Source organism: Rhea americana, unplaced genomic scaffold (genome assembly GCF_003343005.1).
Source record: "Rhea americana isolate MKP2758 unplaced genomic scaffold, rheAme1 scaffold_45, whole genome shotgun sequence".
NCBI lineage: Eukaryota > Metazoa > Chordata > Aves > Rheiformes > Rheidae > Rhea > Rhea americana.
The window spans coordinates 2,085,345-2,106,398 of record NW_028186590.1 but is presented as its reverse complement, the minus strand read 5'-3'; the positions used below and the strand labels follow the sequence as shown (position 1 = coordinate 2,106,398).

The 21,054-nt window shown below is 38.6% G+C and overlaps 1 protein-coding gene across 1 annotated transcript in view; it reads left to right on the top strand.

Annotated features, from left to right (window-relative positions):
• Positions 1-679: 679 nt before the first annotated feature.
• The window catches only part of OGFRL1 (opioid growth factor receptor like 1), a 51,847-nt gene continuing 31,472 nt past the window's right edge, over positions 680-21,054 (top strand). The window contains exons 1-4 of the mRNA XM_085316084.1: positions 680-701; positions 3,433-3,509; positions 3,911-3,958; positions 4,386-4,421. Coding sequence (XP_085172210.1) covers positions 680-701; positions 3,433-3,509; positions 3,911-3,958; positions 4,386-4,421 — 183 coding nt within the window. The remainder of the gene's footprint in view (positions 702-3,432; positions 3,510-3,910; positions 3,959-4,385; positions 4,422-21,054) is intronic.

Genomic DNA, 21,054 nt, shown 5'->3' with positions numbered 1-21,054 from the left:
GCCAGAAAGAGAGAGGAATAAGTGTGGAAAGGAATGGGAAGTCAACTCTTTTTAATAGGCCTTAAAGRTGTTAGAGCTTATCCACTATATATAACTTTCTCTCTTTACAAGCTGAGGGTAATTTTTCTTGATCTTCAGGTCATCTTTGATTGAGTGATATAATCAAGTGTTTCTTGACTATAAGAAATATTCTGTAAAGTGAGTAGTAATTTGTGCGTGTTGGTACCTGACTTATCATCACAAGAAAATGAATAACTTACTGAAAAGAGGCTACTGAATTAGGCTGGGATTTATTTTCAGTCCTTTGCTCTTATTGTTATGAAATAAAAGCAAATGAATTATTGCAGTCCCTTTATAGCATGGCCTGTATTGTGCARTTTGGAATTTCTTCCTTCCAGGTGACTGTGGTATACTGCTTCAACTGTTTTTTGCGGTGGGAGATTGGTTTGTTGTTGTTGTTGTACTACGTTGTTCTGGCTGCTGCTTCCTTCATAACTGATATGATTTGTAGTCAAATCCACTGAGTGTAGGATAGTAAAGCAAAGGGAAAGATCAAGGTAAGGAGGACAGATTCCAGGGTCACACAAATACTGTTTCATTAACACCATGCCCCTTTGAGGTCTTAGAAAAAGGCTTAATTGGAGCAGCTTTTCACTGTTGTGATGACTTTGCTGAAATCATGGTTGTATATATGGCCGTCTGTACGGGCACTACCTTCCCTTAACTCTAGCAGGCCTGTGAGAGTGGATTGGGATTTCCTGMATACTGTGACTTTGCTTTTTGGTCTCAGCACTTTCTCACATTGTAGATGTTACTGCTGTTCACATTATCAAAGTACTATTCGACCTGAGCAGGCACAGACCTGCTTGTTTAAAGGCCATCGACCTCTTTGCCATCTTAACGCTGCTTCTCATCACAAAAACAGAGACGGCTTTGCTGATTTATCTGCTGTTAATTTTAAAATATATACATGATACAAAATTTGAATAGGTGTCTAGAACTGTGTGTATCTGGAAATTCTACCTCTTTCTGCTTGCTTCAGTCCTTTGAGGGTAAAGTTGAAGAATGAGCAATATTGAGCTTTTCATTAAAACTCTTTGCTAAATTTGCTGCTGCCTTTCCACCTATAATGCAAAATGCTGATAAGACTGCACCAGTTACTGTCAGTTAACTGGCAAGTTATTGCCAGTTGGCTTCCAGTTCTTGGATGTTCAGAGATGCTGGAAATTCTGTCTTTTTGACAGTAGGAGCTACTACTATTTTGAAACCAAGTGAAATATTTARTATTTCAGAACTCAGGTACAGAGTTGTAGCCTAGCCCTGTGCAGGACTTGCTGGCAAATCACCTACTTTATTCCTTCTCAAAAACATATAAAAGGCCATGCTTTGTCAGGACAGCTGTGTCTTTTGCTGCTATCTGGATACCTAGAAATAGAYGAGGAACTGTGCCTAGCAAATGGTAGGCATCTATCTCAGCAAAGGGACATGGTGTACTTTCTTTCTGCTCTTCCTCAACTATCTCACTTTAGAAGCATCATTCAGACTTCAGAGATATTGGATAAAATATAATAGTCATCTGAAATGACTTAGAAATCAAAGGCAGTCAATGGGGTAGCAATAAAAATACCAGACTTGTGCTTAAAGTAATCATTTAATTGCTGTCATGTTCCCCTGTCACKTGCTTTGAATGTTAAGTCTTTTAGCATAGGAATTGCTATGTTATGTATAAATGCAGTGCTTATCAGAAAACTTCCTTATATTGTTTGAGATTGCTAAGAATATTCCAAGGAGGAGAAATATCTGGTGGGAAGCATATCTGAAATATCTATGCAGAACTGACTTTTGAAATCCTAAGTCACTTATATCATTCATTTAAACTTTGAAGCTAAAGAATATTTTTTAAATCTTGAAATGGATTGCTKTATATATTATTTAGTTTTATTCTGATTTTTCTTGTTCTGGTTGTTTCTCTTCTATCTCTTTCAATATTTCCTTTTCATTGCATCATTGGCCTTGGTATGTTTTCTTCCTCTGTGTGCTGACAGCATGCTGCCTTTTATTGCACTCTCTCTCATAAATTTTCTTAGATATGAAGCTAATGGCTCTAATACTTCATGGGTATATTTTGAAAGTAAGATTCTTTGCTGCTGTAGAAAAAACAAAACAGATGTTTTCTTTTTCTACTATTTCCTCTTGCAAGCGAGTACAATATACATACTTCTTATTTTTCATGTTCTTTTGTCTTATTGCCATATTGCATTACTGTTTTTAAAAAAAGTAAACTTTTTTTGTTTCCATATATTTTCACTGTATTAAACTTGGGAAAACTTCTTTAGTGCTAAAGGATCTAACATAGGTTAACATTTTCAAAGCCAGTTGTCTGACTTATAAGCATCAAACTTTGAATTGTACATGGAAAATAAAATAAATAGAAAGAAATTCTAACCAACAGTAATAAGAAGTGTAAGTCAAGGTGATACCATGATCAATCACTTGAATAATATGTAAATAAAATTTTCATCATAGTCTTTGATCAAAATAGGATCTGTTAACAGTCAAARTACCAGATGCTTGTCTGCCATCACTTCAGAGTAGCACAGTAATTTCAGTGAGAAACTACTGCAGCATTATTTTTCATCTCTCTCTCATAAAAGGTTGAAGGCCCTTTTGGAAATCATACTTAGCTGAAAATATTGGATGAGAAATGTAAAGTATATAGCAATTGTTTGCCTGGAACCTTGAAGTTGGTCCTTCTTCCAGCAGGTACTTGCACCAGATGACCTCTTGTGGTCTGTTCAAACCTAAATTATGATACGATTTATTTCTTTTCTTGCACTGAGGGTGCAGCTCTGTGAAATTATTTGTAGGCTTTGCATCCTTTTATTTTTTGTGCTGATTTGTTGTTGGGCCAACACTAGGCTATTCTGTCTCTTGTAATGTTATTTGACACTCAGTAGTTTGGCTTTCTGGTTAAAGAACGATTTCTCTCTTCCACTGTATGTCTTAGAAATACCCGACTTATGGCCCTAGTGAATACTTAAAATGAATCTGCTGAGTTCAGATCTACAGAGCAGGCTCTTTGGCTACTAGTTGCAAAATGTATTCATCRCAGTCAATTTGAGAAGGAAACTTTTTAATTCTTGCAGGTCCTTGGACACAAGACTTTTGCCTTCTGCCTCAAAGTTCATTTTATTTTGCAGCAGACTGGAAGCTGAAGGTGATCAAAACCTTCAGATTTATTTGAACTTTTTAGACTTCTTCAAATCTGTAGGCCTTCTTATGAATAGTAAAGTGGGGCATGTTATTACAGCGTTCTGTTCTGCTGCTGCTATTGTTCTCTGTCTTGACCAAAGCCAACAGGGATTTTTTGTGACTGCAAGAACTGTGCTCTTAGATGCTGCATGGCCTGATTTGCAGAAGTGCTGGGATGAGATGCAGGTAATGGCAGAGGAGAAAATTGTATAAAAACAGTAACTTCAGTCCAACTAAAACATACTTTATGCCCAAAGGTAAGCTGTTTCTTCAGAAAGCTGTCCAATATACTCTGCTATAAATAGCTTGGTGAGAATAATGCAAGGAACAATACTAGGATGAGAACAACCTTTCTATGGAATAAGCAATTAGATAAAGCTACTCTGTCTTTTCAATAGAAGATTAATTTTACTTCAGATAGGTTGATGTGAATCTATAAGACCATCCAAGTCCCCAGTTACTTGTACTTTTGGGGGAGGGGGAGATGGATTTCTTTTTAAAAAAAAACAAAGCATAGACTACTAATAACCTTGTCCTGAAGGGTTTTTTGTGGTGTTCTACAACCTGCTTAAGCAGAATCTTTTTTTTTTTTTTTCCCCCGTTTAAAGATTTTGGCTTTTATCCCTTGTGAGTAATAAACTTCATTATGTATCTGCAGGTTCTCTTGTTTTGTTTCCCAACCACCACCACTCCTTTCGCTGCAGAGGTGATGTATTTAAAACTGACTTCTTAAGGAGTTTCTGAGAGGAATGTATCTCCTGAAACATTTCTATACCACTGTTACAATTACCTGTTGTTTAACTGGACTCCTAAATTTACTAATCTGTATCTTGAAAAGTACTTGTTTTCTCAAACTGTTCAAAGGCATCCCAGAACCATCATTCCTCTAACGATTAGAAATAAGCCAGATACAGTACATACTTCTCTAAGCCAGCACTCTAGGACATTGCTTTTAAACTGTGTTAAAAGTTTTCAGTCCCATGGAAAAATCGTATCATAGTTTTTACCTGTGGAATGCAAATTAAAAAAAATAAGGACAAAGGTTTTTTTTGGGGGGGTGGGGTGTTTATTTATTTATTTATTTTGGTGAATGTGTTTATGTGCACTTATGGTGAATTTTCTCTTGTTTGCAGGCACAGCTTCATCAAGAGATTCAGGAATACTTTGGGGTGAGTTGGCAGGAAGCCTTGCAATACARTTTTGGCAATAATAGTGGCTGTCATCCAGAGATGTTGAAGCTAAACTTTCTTGTGTACTTCCTTCTTCCACCTCTCCACATGTGCACAAAGGACTTAACATTGTTTAGAATTCATATGGTATAAAATAATCATGGATATGCTTTTTATCCCTTGACTTGATGTCTGCATGTTTCCTGTAGTCAGCGATGAAATCTGTCCTAAGTCTGCTGGCATTTGATCTGTTTTCAAAAACTCTGAGTGACAGGTACTGTAAACATCCTACACTCTCAGCTGTGGAAGCTAAGAAAGCTGGGAGAAGGCTGTTTACTCTCCCTGCCTTGGAAATCATCTGGATGGACAAGAATCTGGATAGAATATTGTGAACTCCATGTTGACTTTATTTCTGACAACCTGTATTTYGTATTTTACATTATGATATCAGTAAGCATATAATAACATAGTGTGCCATCAGTGTCTGATATTCTGACTGAGATTCTAACCCYATAATAAAAAAGAGCTGTACTTATAAACATGCTTCAGCTGCATTGCTAGTTTGAGGAAACCTAGCAGCAGTAACATATTCTAGTATTTTCAACCTTAAATAGTGGTGTTCTATACAGTAGTCCAAAAATAATCTAAAACAGATCTATTGTGCTCTGTTCATAAGTGCTAGTAAGTACAAGTTACAGGAAAGTCWTCCTTAGGTTCACACATCAGCAATGTATTTAAATAAAATCATCCTTAAATGTTTAGTTCTTGTATWCTAAGATTCACTTAATTCATGTTTTCCTGCTCAGAAGAGTTAGAAACAGAGATCAAAAGGAAAAAAAAAATTCTAGAGGACTTCAGCTTTCAGTTCCTGTTATTGAGTAGACAAAGCTGAGATGTCAACACTAATCAGCTTTGTCTCTAAATTAGCTGAATTAAGAGATATAAATGTATTTAGCTTACACTTCCTACTTGCTTTTCTCTGCCATCTGCCATCCCTCCACATTGTATTATTCTTTGTAATCTGTTCTGAAACCCATCTCTTTCTCTTCCTCCTTATGTTTTTTTTCATTATATTTGTTATTGGCTAAATAGGGCTTCTCATTTTAAATTTGGAATAAAATGGGGGTGGAAAAAAAAGCCCTTTAACTCTAATATCCTGCTGGCATGGTCTAAATCCTCATGAAATGGAGTTTTGCAGCTGCTTTTAAGCAGAGCAGTGATTTTGCAGAAGGGGATACCTTTTGAGCTCTCTAAGAWTTTTTTCATTCAGTTGAATTCCAAAATCACCTTTTAGCTCCTTTCGTGATACCATTCTCATTTTAGATCCTGCTGTCTCAGCTTTACTAAACGTAATTAAACATAAGCCTTTGAAGTAAAAACTGCCCTGAAGCATTTAAATATCAGGATTTGGAAAGCRATAGGATGGGGAAGACAATATGAGAATTGTAGAAGATCATGTGAGGATATGAAGTACTACTACTCTTACAAAAGGAGCTAAAAAGAATTCACACTGTTAGCCCTACCTCCCCCCCCATTAATTACTGGAAGTAATAACTTATTTTTCAGGTTATAGTTTGTATTTCTTTTCGACAAAGGAATTGGARAGGAAGACAGAGTGGGCATGGTTCATGTAGGCAAGGATTAAGTTATGAATAAAAATAGGTTGAAGTCTAGCTGTGAAGCAATAAACGTGAGTACTTCAGGTTTGAAGGCTTTTTTAACTTACGATTTATGGATTGATATTCAAAATAACGCAGAGTTAGTCTTCTAAAACCTTTGCTGTAAGAAGGCRTTAGCCACTCAGGCTAGTCAGATGAGAGTATAGGATTTCCTAACATGCCTCGTCCCTTCACAGAAAGATATCTCCAAGGTTGATGGAGCACAGAGTTAATATCTTCCACTGTACAGTGGTACTGATCATAGGCTTGAATGTTTACTTAAACAGTGAGCTAGTTCAGCAGCTTGGCCTAACTGAAAATTAAACTAACAAAAACTGTCTTTTTATCTGGACTAGCTGAGTAAAAGCTTAGTGCACTACTATGCTTTTTGTGAGCCTRTAGCCTAAAATGCTAGTGCAAATGCTAATTCCTTTGCCTATGGCCACTTTTCTGAAGAACTAGAACAGGCTTTATTCTAAATTAATTCCTAGCATAATAAAAAGGTGAAATTACAGGGTTTGGCATATTTGTCACTGCTATTAAATTCTACTTATGCCATTTCAAAGAAATTACAAACATGGTGCTATAATGCATTCAGGGAAGAGTTGTTTTAAGCAAAAATTTTGTTTTCTCGGAAGCCATTCATGCTTACATTTCTCTCTTTGAAAGATCTGTATATAAAGTTCAAACTGTAAATTGTGTTAGTAATAGGGAGCTACCAATAACTTCGCTACCTCCTGACCTTTAGTTGTAAGGGTATTCTCTGAAGTACTTGCACCAGACTGAGCACTGTATAAGTTACGTTATATATTACTAGGGATTCTCTCCCCCACAGCCTGTAGCACTCACCAAGCCAAAGGCAAACATTACGTCTTTCTCTTGTTAATCTCAGACTTCAAAGAGTTTAGGATTCTTTTCAGACTATCAATAACTGAAGAGCTTTCCTGTTGTGGAAGAACACATACGGGGCTTTTACAAAAGCTAGTTGCCAATAATGAGTTTTGGATTGAATCCATAGAGAGGTAAATCTGGATAACTACCGCAGCAACTTAATCTGTGGGAAATCTTTGATTGTAGGCATGGGTTTTTTTGTTGAATTTTTTGGGGATTTTTTTTGTTTGTTTTTATTAAGGCATAGTTCTGCCAAGATGCAAAACTGACTTGCTCCAAGTGATTCTTGGCATTGCCCCGGACAATGTAATTCCTACATGTTAAATGCAGTCTGTTGCACTGATTTTTGAAATGAGGAAGAGGATAGTTGTTGCTTATCATGTCTCCTCATTGGTAAATTTAGGAGTTTGGAGAAAGAAAATTACAGCACTGTACAGTGTTAAGGAAACTTAGCACATAAATGAAGAATAGAATGTATGTTGAGGSAGGGGTTAAGAAAAAGCTAGATTTTTGACTGTATAATGTCCAAAATGTCCTTTTGGATAATTGTCTTACATCCAGTTTTGATAGTGCAGGGAGCAACTGTGGGAAGAAAGAGTGCTTGTGAGTCCTTGTTTGTTGTTTGGAGATTGCAGCCTGACCTTGAGGTTTACAAATGAAATATTAGCAAAGCACTCTATAAAAAAAAATTTCAAAGAGCTGCTAGTGAGGGAAAAGAGAGGTGAAGGGGGAAGAGAATGCTGGCTAATTTATCATTCAAAGGGGGGCTTGGGGGGATAATATTCTGTTGACTTTAGTAGTATAAACACATTCTTGATGTTACAGTGAAAGACAGCAGCAATTATCCTTGATGCTTATGCAGAAGTCAAGTCCTTTTTTATGCTCTGAATTGTATTGTCAGTKATTCTAATTCTGTGCATGAGAATTTACAGGCCTATGACAGCTATTATACTTTGAAGACCTCTGTCTAAATTGAAGGAAAAAAGTTTGCTTTGAATCAAAAAGGGTGGAAAAAAACCCAGAGTATGTAGACTTCAGTCATAACTGAAGCTGTAAGTGTCCATGAAGTAAGAGAGTGGATTCTAACCAGATTTGATATTTGTGTGCTGTAATTGAGATAAGACAAAAAGATCAAGGTAAAATTAAAAAGTGTAAAAGCAACTTTCTTTGTGTAAGATGCAAGCAAGTGTGAAACATTTGTAATATAAATATTATGGATTCATATCAAAAAATAGTGGGCACCTCTGGAGATCGCCTGGTCCAACCTCCCTGTCAAACGGCGTCACCTAGAGCAGGTTATCCAGGACCATRTCCAGACAACTTTTGAATATCTCCAAGGATGGAGACTCCACAACCCCATCTGGGCAAGCAGTATCCAAATACTTCCAACACTTAAAAATTCATTAACTTAAAATGTGAACAACCACTTTTACTTCAATGTAAGYTTTCTTCAAAATTATGCTTTTTTTAAAAAAAAAAAAAAACTTATATAAACTCATTCTCTTAAAAAGCAGTTTAATTAAACAGAATGGAAAAGCTGAAACTTCTTTTATTCTTGTGTGAAACTTTGTTTCTCGTCAGTYCTGGGCTCCATCCAAGATCTACTTAGCTACAGTTAGACTTTTGTTTCCTTATTTTGCTTTGGTTTTAAGGATGTTATTGTGAATTAAATAGAAATATGTTTTGTTAGCAACCATTTTATATAACAAATAAACTTTAATCATTCCAATCTATAACTACAAAGTACCTTAAAAGAGAGGCTGAGGTCTTGCTTATTTTAAACAGTGTAATATGATAGTTAAATTACATCTTGTTTAACTCTCCAAAAGGGAGAGCAGAGTGAGGCTGTGTTGCATAAGCCTTACGTTTGAAACACTCGCTCCATAGGAGAATCTAGTTTTGTTCATACTACAGTTAATAGGAATGTTTGTTACTATTTTAGGCCTTTTAAGGTGCTAAAATAGTACTGCACAAAGAAGGATTCTAGTCAGAGCTTTGGACAGAGTCTCTGCACTTCGTTTTCTATTTTGTGAAAGAAGATGGTGCTTCCTTTCAAGGAGCAGGATACTGTRGACACAGAACTCCATGTTCTTGAGGGGTCTCTCTTTTTACAGTGAAGCATGCTTCCTGAAATTTTATCACCACAATTGTCTCATTACCCTCCAGTCCTCCTCTGTGATGCGGATATGTTTTATTACTCCTTCACACTACTGCGGGAGAGGAAAGAGCTTGCCTTTTTTTCAAGACTTAACTCAGGGGTATCATAAAGGTTGCTAAAAGCTCCTTCTTGYGCTGCTGTTGTGATGCCACCATCCCACCAGTTCAGGCTTGGCATACAGCACCTCTGCCAGTGGTGGTTTTAAGCGTACACTTACATGTAATCCCAGGGAGGACTGCAGTTTGTGCACGCTGGAGTACTGAGAAGTGCCTGGCCATGGCAGTGCAGAAGTCAGCTCCCAGCCAGCCCCACCCAACCTTTTGAGGCATGGGTTACATTCTTAGACTGCACTGGGCTTCGTGCTGCCTCTGCTTTGTTGCTTAGGTCAGGAGAAATACTGTGAGCACCATCACCAACTAAGGCCTTCTGGGCTTTGCACTGTTTGAAGGCTGCCTTTCTCAAGTTTTTTTTTTTTTTTTTTTTTTTTTTTTTTTTTTTTTTTTTTNTAATCCTGAAGCACCTGGTAATTCAGGTGTTCTGAAAAAGTGCTGCTAAAATAACTCAGCTCTGATAGGTGTTGGACAGGAAGATGTTGATAAATGAAGTAGTTTCAGGGTCCATGAAATTCATTTTCTGTTCCTTGGCTAGAAATAAATGACTTTACTATTTAAAAAGCTAGTTGCACAGAGCTTCGTGCAGTTTGCCTAGCATACAAACAGCTTCAGTAAGGGCATTGAGATGCCAGTAGATTATGCTTAGTTCACAAGTAATCAGTCAGGAGGTGTTTTCATCTTCAGAAGCAAAAAATGCCTTATGCAACAGATGAAATGTGTGGTGATTTTTTTTTTCTTAGTAGTGASTATACTCACTTCATTGATATTAATGGAGCTGCTAATTAAGATCTTGCAGATTGAATATGTGCAATTGATAAAATGCTACAATATGCTTTATGTGCCTGCATAGAAGAGCAGATCAAATCTAAACTGAAATAGCTAATGTGTTACTGCCTTTGGGTAATTGTGCATAGCATACAGTCTTTGAAATTAGAAATGACAAAACTGGTTGTCTCTGCCACTCAGAGTATGCATGAGTCATAGCACATARGTTTGCAAAAAGAGGAGTGACCAAGCTTGTCTGCTGCTTGCTGAAAAGTTCTGACTGAACATTCACAGAAGTCCCCAACCAGTTGTGGGCATTTCCAGAAGCCTGTTATATTGACTTCTGTGGACTCTCGCCCTTCCAATTCCCATTATAGTGCCTTTCCTCTGACCCCAGCAAAGGGCTCTTGTGAGGGTATTTATCACTTCCTTTACACTTTCACCTGGGAAAGCATCAGCTGCAAACTGAAGTTTGCAAGCCCTAGAAATCTCAGCAAGTACCTAAATTGAGGAGTTCTTGGTGATACCAAACCTTGGGAGGCTAGAGGTCTATTGCTAATGAAGAGCTATTTTCTGATGCTTCTAGTGGCAGACTTTGCCATGGTTGTCTATTTTCACCAATACTTTACTCAGTGTTGTTCTTTCCTATCAAGAAGCGTGTAAGCTTAAATGGTCTTAAATGGGGCTTTGCTATTCCTTGGATTGGAGAGTTGCTTAGAGCTATGTGAACTAAGTGCACGGTGTGCACCTCTTGATTAGGACAGCAAGGGAGTAGGGCTGGAACTCTGAGGGCAAAAGAAGATGAAGGGAAAATATTTGGTAAGATTTCTGTGAACTGTTGAGCTCTTTCAAGGGGGAGAGGAAARGGATTAAAAGTGAAGAATGTTACAGACAAATTGAAGTTGATGTTTGAACTGTCGGTTCAGGAAACTCCAGAGACTAAGTGAATGGAAAGTTTTCCCCTGAAGTCCACAAAGAATTTTTAAAGACAAATCAGAATGGGGAACAGCAAGGATTTACATCTTTGTGTACAGGAACTGAATAATTATTGGCAGCCAGAAAAGAAACTCCAGATTCTTGGCAGTAAAAGAAAGTAGTCTGGTTCAAAGACATGAACTGAGTTGACTTAAAGTCTTTAAGGGATAATCTAAGATTTTGAATATGTAAAAATAAACAATTTTGTAGAAAGTGTTGAGGAGTGAAACAAAAAATGTTGGTTAAAGCTTAAAMATATCTATACCTGTATTTGGTTTCTCTGAGTATATTTTCAGACTGGAATGATGTTTGAACATCAAATGAATTGTTTATAGTAAGTAAACTAATGGTCTCTAAATGAATATATCAGTTTCTGCTTCCAATTGTTGTCTRTCATTTAATTTTAAAAGCAAGACTTTTTTATTTTAATAAGTATCATGACCAAAATCCACTTTCTAGTTCACATTTTTAATCTAAAATGRGAGGAAGGGTAGTTGTACTGTAATCATCTGTAGTACAAATTGAACAGTTTGAAAAAAACATTTGGATTTTAGGTGCAGTCAGATGCTGCAATGACACTGTTTTAAAGTTTACAATGATCTTTTGATTGCTATGGGTGGGATTTTATTTCTTTATTGGCTTCTTTGGACTTCTCAGCAGCATTTGTTATGGTAGATCATGACATTCTTTTGATCTGTTTGATGTTGCTGGTGGAATCATCTGAGGCGAATTARGCTGGTTTTATTCTTTTCCCTCTCTCCCTCCCTCCTTCTTTCTAATCTGTATTTGTGTCCACTAGAGAGGGACCTCTCCCCTGAAAAAAAGGAAGAAGTAAKGATTTTGTTTCAGTCCATTTGAGTTCAAGATTCAGATACTGTGCAACGGTTTCTTGTCAGACCTTCACAGGCCTTTTTATACTGTCATTGGCATGTATGTTTTATATAAGTGAATTTCCTGATAACACACAATTGTTGTTTCGGTATTATCTTTCAATTCTGTATGAATGTGAGTGAACTGAATTGTGAGTGAAGTGTGAATGATTGAGAATCATGAACTGTGTGTTTTGAGATTTGCAAGGAGCTAAATCTTTGTARGGCTGGTGTAATAGGCTAGACCTGTGTGTCCTTGGAGCATTCCCCTCCCTCTGTTCCCCCTGCTCAACCATGGATAAGCTCCACAAGTCTGTCCAGATTCCTTGCCCTTCAAATAAATCTGGAAGAAGAATGTGTATGACTGTCACCAACATGGCAAGTTCACACAGCTTAGCAGTCATAAGATACTTCTCTTTTGTGAAGAGAACTTGAACTGAGACCAAAAGATATGGAGAAGGGGAGAGAAAGCTTCATTTTTTCAAGAATGAATATTGTTTGTTTGCTTGAACTGTTTTTTTAGAGATTACCTATATGTGAATTTACTCTGGAACAGTTCTCTCTAACATTTGTGTGAATAGAATAGGAGCTTCCAAAATAAATTTTCCTTTTGAATTATTGTTTGCAATTGAAATTCATAGCCTGACTTAGTAATAACAGACAATTTTTAGGTGTTAACAAGTTATTGAATATTTGTAGAAAATGTAACCTTTTTGTGGAAATATTCTCTACTTTGAATGAACTTCTGAGAAATACACCTGGATGCAAGTTTTAATTTATATGTTCATAGTAAGAGCAAATCCACAGCACAGCCATTAGAACTGAAGCAGGATATAGGAGACTGAAATGCCTGCCTATCTTCTAATTGATTCAGAATGAAAGCAAGTGTTGAAATCTTGACATAAAAAACAGGGAAAACTCCAATCCAGTCTCTCGCCTCTTCTCATATTCTTATATTCTGACCAACCTTACTCCCCTTGTTTGTGCATAGAAAAGATGGTTGTTTTATTCTCTGAAGACCTTGATACACAGTCTACTTGATAGTTTATTTTCCAAGTTAAGTCATCTTMCTCTCTCATTTCTGAAGTGTAAAAGCATCTAGTTATATTTGGGATACAATTTGTTGTTGAGAGGGGAGGTGGAGTAAGGAGAGAGAGGATTAAAAGCTGATCGTGCACAGAAAAGAAAGTCGAGGAGAATTTTTCAAAGGGCCAAAAGGACTGACTTTATCAATGCTGACATTCCTGTACATATTAATATTAAACAGACTGGGCTGTACTGTTCTGTGATTGCGTGTTGCTTTTCAGCTGCAGCTCCTACTCTGCATTCCTCTTCCCTCCTGTCTTCTCTGAGGATCTTGTCTGATACCTTTAAAGGAAATTCAATACTAACTCAGTTCTGCTGATCTGTCATGGGGTTTTGTAGCTAAGGGACTGAAAGAAATAAGGTTAAGAAGCAGGCTACTGTCTAGAAAAGCTCAACAGCGGCTGAAGTCAGTGTGATTGCCAGGAGAGAGAGAGRTCTAGAAACAGTCATGGACAGGCTTGGTGGAAGTGATCAGAGAGATGAGAAAAAAAGAAGTCTTGGGAGATGGAGCCTGGGTCGGGACAGCGTTTGGTACAGAGTCCTAGTAGCTGACTTTGCAGAAGAGGAGACAGCATGGAAACCATGCACAAGAGGGCATAAAATGCAAAAGAGACACAGTGTATGTGTATACAATCAAAAGGAAGCAAAATGYGATGTTGCTCTGCCTGTGCAAACTGGTGAGGTATAAACTGGAAGTACTTTCCCAGGACAGCATAGTGGTATATTTCTAACACTGATAGCAAGCCTTTTTAAAATTATTATTATTTTTTTTTTTGAAGACAACTTGCTAAGCTTTTAGCTTGAAACAGTCTTGTCTCCAGCTAGTTCAGACTGAACTTGTAATTGTCTGCAGAAGACCATCTATACCTAGCCTGGACTTCTGCCTTGCTGAAGAAAGGCCTAGTCGCCTCAAATCTGTCCAATAACAAGCAGCTGCAAAAATGTTCAGCCTGGACAAGAGTGCAAAGTCATCCACCAAGAATCTGGTTTGTGGTATTATTTTGCTGTAGAAGGAAAAGGCTTTTTCTCTGGCTACTCATAGTTAAAACACCCACACCAATAAAGGAAGACATCAGGGACCACAGAGAATACGCCTGATTCTGAAAGGGAGAGTTGATTCATCACAAAATTCTCTCCTTGGGGATCCTGAACAAAAGCAAAATATGAATAAAAAGCAGCCAGGGCTTGAAGTATATTTTGTCCAAACCACCTGCATCAAATCAAGCTACTCAAAGAACTCTTTTCTTCTAACAAAGAGCAATTTTGGAAGACTTCCTTTTCACATTATACTTGTTTAGAATAGTATTTTTGAGATAGCTYTGAAATGTTTGTAACATTTGTCAAGCAATGCAAGAGAGAATGGAAACTGTATATTCCTTCTGTTTCTCATGGTATGTTTGTGCAAGGAAACCAGGAGCAAGGCTGGAAGAATAGAGTAGAAAACATTTTGACAACACAGATATTTTTCTTTGCTTTTAATAGGTTTTTTTTGTATTCTTATGTTACCACCTTTTGCAGAGCATCATGTTCAACAAATGTTGGTTCTGAGAACAACACTGTGCCYGTGGTACAAGGGGAACTATCCTCTTCACTCACGTCAGCCCATAAGCAGATAGACAYGTCTACAAAGTTTGTGTGAGGAGTACAAATTTGATGGCTGTTTGCATGGATGAAAACACTTGGGAAACTCAGCTGCTAGTGCTTTCAAAATCTGTTTTACAAACTGTGATTTAACACGAGCCCCGCTGCAGCCTGGAGAAGGATCCACAGCGCAGCGGGACTAGCACAGCGTACTCTGCCGACACTGTTGAGGGAGCGTGGTTGAGCTCGGTGCTCGGTGGTGTCCGCGCTGCGCGCCGAACTGTCCCYTTGCAGCCAGTCACRTGTGGCATGTCCTGAAAACCTGACRAGGGGCCTCCAAGAAGAGCTACCGAGCAGATGATGGCTGACTGCAGTCTTCCTCTTGCAGCCCTAGGCTGGGAGCCCTGCTCGAGCTGCAGCACGCATGCAGGGAGTAGCGCGGTTGCCAGTTTGCTGTTTGACGTAGCGTCGAAATAAACTGATTAGTGCCTTCACTTCCATTTGCAGAAGTTTATTTTCCTCTTCAGCTAAGGATAAGGCTCCTGTTGTGCTGCGTGTTTTCTTTGATCGTGCTTTCGCCATTGCCTGTGGTCTCTCCCTGCTGACAGCTGCACGTTGTACGGGCTCGCGCTCGGGGCAGGGTACTGGCGTCCCTCGAGGGGGTGCCGGCTCACGCGTGGGGCGGGCGCGGCTCCCGGGGCGGGGGGGTTAAGCGGGACGCGCCGCCCGGTTCTCGCGGCGGGCAGCGGCCGCGCTGTGGCGCAGCGCTACCGGCCGCCGCGCGGGGGCGCCCGCGCTCTTCGCGCGCCGGCCGTTGCCGTTGGCGCTCTGTGAGGGGGGCGGCTGCTCCCGCCGTCAGTTGCCGCCTGAGGTGTCGAGAGTCCGTGTGCTCGCCCGAAACGCCGCCAAGAAGAGCGGAGCTAGAGGGAAGACGACAGTAAAGAGCTCTAGAGAGACACGGGGGCCTTCTGTTCAAGATGGGCATTGGCCCTGGCGGAGCAGGGAGGGCGGATTGGGGGGAAAAAAAGTGGTTATGTAAACTGTACATTTGCTTATACAATAGAGAAACAGTAAGAAATATTGTAAAGAATTTAGGATTTGAAGACTGTGCATTGATTAAGCAGGACTAGAAGAATAACATTCTGGAAACAGCACAGAAAAAGAAAGGTAAAATGCTATGTAAAGTTGCTTTTTAAAAATATCATCTTTTGCATAGACGATAAAATGATTTTAACTTCATGAGTATGAACAGATGCAAATMAAAGCATTTTAAGCAAACCACTGGTATTTATAGGAAAATGTTAAATGCTATACTTTTGACTTCCTTTTCCCACCCCCAGTGCACAGTCTCTGCTTTTAAATGTAGCTTTAAAATCAAATGCTGTTTAAAAAGAAAAGTGGCTTACCATTAAGAATACAGTATAGCTTCTCATCTGTTTCCTATATCAGTTTGCATCTAAGGCTCAAAGAAAATATCTAAAATAAATCAGTGCACACACACAATTTGGAGAGAACCCATTTCAGGTACAATCTCACACTCCAGATTGCTGCATTTCATCTCTTGCTCATGCAATATATTAAGTAATGTGGAGCTGCAAAACCCTCCCATTCCCCCTTAACTTCTCAGCAAGAAGAGGAAAGATATTCAGATCTGTTGGCCTTGGAGACCCTAGAACACTGAAAACGTGTTTATGGGCTACAGCCAGTGCATGGTGCCTAGCTGAGCATTTCCCTCAAGCAGTGAGAGAATTAGCTCTTGTATGCATACTTTCTGCTCAAAGTGAAGAATCTCCTACAAAAGGCAGTGCTGCCTGCTGCTCTGAGGGGATAGGAATGGCTTAGGTTTGGGGAGCGCAGGAAAAGAAGTTGTGTCTTCCTTGTTCAAAATCTCATCATAAATAAAAGATGTGGTGATAGAAGGAAGCAGGTTAATTAGGCCAAACAGTGCAATACTGTAGTAACTGATTACCTAATAACRTGGAGGCAGCATGTGGAATTCATCTGTAGAAGTTTCTGAAATCCAGTATCCTTTCACTTGTTGCTTTGCTTTGGAGGTCCATTGGTCGACTGTGAGTGGAGAAGAACAGAGCTGGCTGCGCTCCATGTCCTGCAGGGGATTATTTCTGTTCAGTCACTGATACTTCACTTTCATCCCTACACCCCTCCTTGCACATTGCAAGTAAAGGTGCTGGTAAGATCTCTGATCTCTGTCAAAGAAAACCATGCATCTTTATTTTTTTCAAAGAAATTCTGTCAAGTTTTTCAAAAGCTTTTAATTATTRTGCCTTGTCCATTTACATCATCTGATTTGAGCTTTACTGTGTATTCTGGCAAGCAAGACAGCACAGCCGGCTCAATTCGGTACTGTGGCAGTTTCCTAGGAAACCAATATACAGGCTCCGTGCAGTGGAGAAAACCCAAAAGATACACAGCACATCCTATTCTCCCTCTGTATCTTTGAAACATTTTTTAAAAAGTTCTAAAGGTACTAATCCTTGAAAAAAWTTTGAAATGGACTGAGCAGATAGCAGTAGGTGCTCTTGCCAGTGGTGTTTAGTTTCCTCTGAAGAGGATGTGCTACCCTGGCTGTGCAAAGAGACTTTGGTAYCGCTGCTGTTTTGGTAGGATGAAAATTTGCTTCTCTGTCTCAGTGCTCTAGTCTTTGTTCAGTTGAAAAATAATTTAAGATCCCTAGCCATAGAATTAAAAGAAATGAAATATTTTCCTCAGTCTCCTGCAGAATCCTTCAGATGCAGTAATTCAAATACACAGTATGTCCTGCCTTCCCTGTGGTCACTGAACTAAACTTTAATATTTTAGTGAGGGTATTGTTATTTAGTTCAAGTACATGAAACAACAATGTCTCAAGTAAAAACCTAAAATAATTTGTCTAGCAGTAGAGATCAGGTCTTAATGAATGAGAACATACTAGCTTAGTAACTTTTGTTTTCTAACTGCTGTTTCCTGCTTCAGGTCCMTGTTACTGGAAAATGAAAAGTGATTTTTCTGCTTTAATGCAAGGTGAATGCTCTGCTCTGCTTAATCTGCTTATGAACAGGGGTTCATTTAGGATTTAGGCATAATTAAGACAGTCTGAAATGTTTTTACAGCTAGCTACTCTATGAACTATAGCAGATTTAGCTTATTTGTTTGACATTGTTGAGGCAGAGATGTTTACAGCAGCTTATATAATGAACTTGCTTTTGTAAAATTCTTTTGATGTGGCAGCATCTGGTTACCTCAGTCTCACTGCTAATCAGTTGGTAGGTTCGGAAAATGCTCTTTTTGCCTATCTTGTCCCCTGTTCTTGCACACGGGAAGAGACAAGACCTTCAAGCCTAACAGACACARAACTGTTGTGTGCGTTTTCAGTAGAGCTCTGTACCCCCAAGCTGTACAGTGATAGAGGCTAGCTTTGTTTGCATCTTACACTTTGCTAGCTCTTTCCAATTTATTTTTGTCACCTTAAATAAGAATGCCTTCTTCTCTGTCCCACTGTATTCTTGATGAAATACTTGAGGAAAGATAAACAAAGGACAAGATAATAAAATTGTATAATCTTAGATTTTTTTTTTTTTTAAGAATAGAATGGCACCCCAGATCTTTCCCTTGGCTCATGGAAAGGGAAATCTATTTGAAAGAGTGTTACAGAAAATCATAGACCACAGAAATTTTGAGGATAGTTTATTTTATGTTTTCATTTTGTTTAGGAAAATGATAATTTTTTCTATCTAAATTTCTGTGCATATTTGGCAATAAAACTAGTATGTTTGGGTGCTGTGGATGGCTTGCAATTTCTATGGTTCATTTAACGAAAATCAAAAAGGCTCAAGGCTTGTTAACTGGAGTTACAAGAAAACCCAGTGTCCTGGCTTATCTGTCAACTCAATGATTCAACCTTCTGCCTAGACTTTCTGCCCATATTTGACAAAGTTGAGCACCTGTGATTCTCTGTAACTTCCTGTGGTGTGTCTGTCAGATTTCTGCCACAAGTGGGCATTTCACTGTGTACTGTAACCATTCAAATATTGTGTTATTCAACACCTAATTATAATAAGAACAAGAAAAAAGCTACCCTGAGAGTGTCTACTGTCCACAGATGCACAACTTCTTTTGCAACAAGTGAGAAAACATGGTTGTTTCAGATTTAGCGCCCTAGTTTTACTGCATTATTGATATTATTTCACTGTTATCTGTGATTATGCAAAGGTGTTACTATGCTTTAGTTGCTCCTTTAGGAAGTTCCAAGCTCTGGCTCAGGATAAACACTCAAGCTGTTCTGGTGAATGCAGCACCTTAAACACTCACAAGTGAATATGAACGTACGAAGGAACTGACTAGCTCTTTCAACAAAATCTGTGAGCTAGAAGCACTTTTGTAAGTAACAGCGTGGTTAGAAAGTCAGAAAATTAGCCCTGTGCTATATTAAAGCAACTGTAGGAATAATCAAATGAGCATTCCAGCTGAAGAAATCCGGCAATTTCAGGTACGTGTAGCACATCAAGCTCAGCACAGTTTGGTGGTAACGGTTGCAGGATATCTAAATTAAGCAATGAGATTTCTATTGTGTTAACTGTGATAGGTCAAGTTTTGCAAAGCGTATCAATTCCTCTGTGATCCAAATGCACTTTCAAGGGGGARTTGTGGGCATTCAGATCTTGCAGATACATTGCTGAGGCCCTAGATCAGCAAAACACTTCAAGCATATCCTTAAGTACTTTGTTGATGAAGGAGAGACATTAGYTGTTTCTTAATTATTTGCGCTGAACAGGGCGCTGAGAGGCTCTTTGGGTGTCTTTTAAAAAACTTTTATGCTAGCTACACTGTGAAATGTAGACCCCGAGAATCTGATGCCTTACTCTGTGGTTGCATTTTAACCTTCAGGTAAATGGTACCTGACATCTGACTCTCTGTGGGAATGTTGCCTGTCCTGAGTGCTCACCAGTTTAGAAAGAATAAATGAAGTGCTGTATTTAGTGTTAACTGAAACGCTTTTGATAACTATCCATATCTAACTACTACTGAGAGTAGGATTATTAAATAATCTAAAAGAAAAATGGAAAATGAAGCCAGAAGGGAAGATATCTTTGTCTTTTATATTTTCACAGCTACAATATAAGTGGGTGTTGGTAGATACTTCAGCCCTATCAGCACAGCCAGCTGAATTACTTCACAGAAGGCAAAAAAAATTAAAAAAAAAAGGAAAGAAACATCCCCCCCCTCCTCAAAGCAGCAGGCAATAGCAGCTGTTCTCAAGGAGGTTTATGTCAGCAAAACTTACACAGCTATGCTCCAAAAGTTTGTGTCAGCAGCCATAAAAGCTGGTCTGTCAGCATTTCTGTTTTCTTCTATACACAAAATGCATATTACTGAACAATTATGCCAAAGGCAGGGAGTATTTCTTGATAACACAGCTTGGAAGTAGTGTCTTCCTGTGGGAGYTATTCATGTCACGTGCCACAGAAATCTGTGTGGGTTTAAATGCAAATCCATATTGCTTATCCTTACTACAAGATTACCATTGGAAGGCAAATCATTGTATTACATCCTCGCAAAGGCAATTTTGGCCTGATCCAAAGTCCATAGACATCAGTGAATCCCTGTTAATTCAAATGAGCTTCCACGCATGCTGAAAAAGCATATTCATTGTGAAGGAAACTGGGTGATGCTTAGATTTTTTGCCCCCAAAGACTTCTGTAGATATTTAAAAAGAAAGCTTTGTCCACTGGTTTCAGTGTGGAGTTGTGATCTTACCATTATAAAAGGCAAGGCAGAGAGATGGGGAGAATTTTGGATACAGACTGATTTACTGCTTTAATATATGTTTATTCCTCTTTTCCAGCCACCATTTAACTATATTTTGGTTGTCTCCATAAGCAAGATGGGTTGTTATTCCTTGTATAAAGGTCACAATTCAGAACAAAGATTTTATTAAAAAGTGTATGTGGAGAAACAGAATCTTTTTTATTTTGTTTTTTTATTAAATGAGTTCTGCTTTTCCCTCCTGTGAACAGCCAGCAATGTGCTGTGCTGCCCTCATCTTTACTTACTGGGAAGCACAAGTGCTTTAAGAAACTAGCCAAAAAACTCAGGCAAAAAGTCTTGTTTAGAGTACTTAAGGAAGCAGAAGGATGATAAAATTCCCATACACTCATTGTAGCTTTGACCTCTGCCTATGTACAGGAGCTTGACTAATTGAATACACTGGGCTCTAAGTCTGTTTTCTGAAACTAATATAGACCTCTGGACACTGAGATTGTGGTGAGCCAAATCAGTGTAGAAATTGCTGTGACACTATGATCCACCTTGCCCACTTGTCAGTTGTTACCAGTCTACTGCTGGAGGTTACTCACTGCCAGCAATTGATTTTGCAAGTGCTCCTTATCTTTTAGACAGCCTTCAGGAGTATTTTGAACTAACTGGGATGTCTGTACAAGGCAGTAAAGGAAGTATAAGGATAAATAGTGCTCGAAATTGTCCTGCTGGATCACTTGGACCAGGCAGACAACCTTCAGTCAAGGGGGGTCACTATAAGAA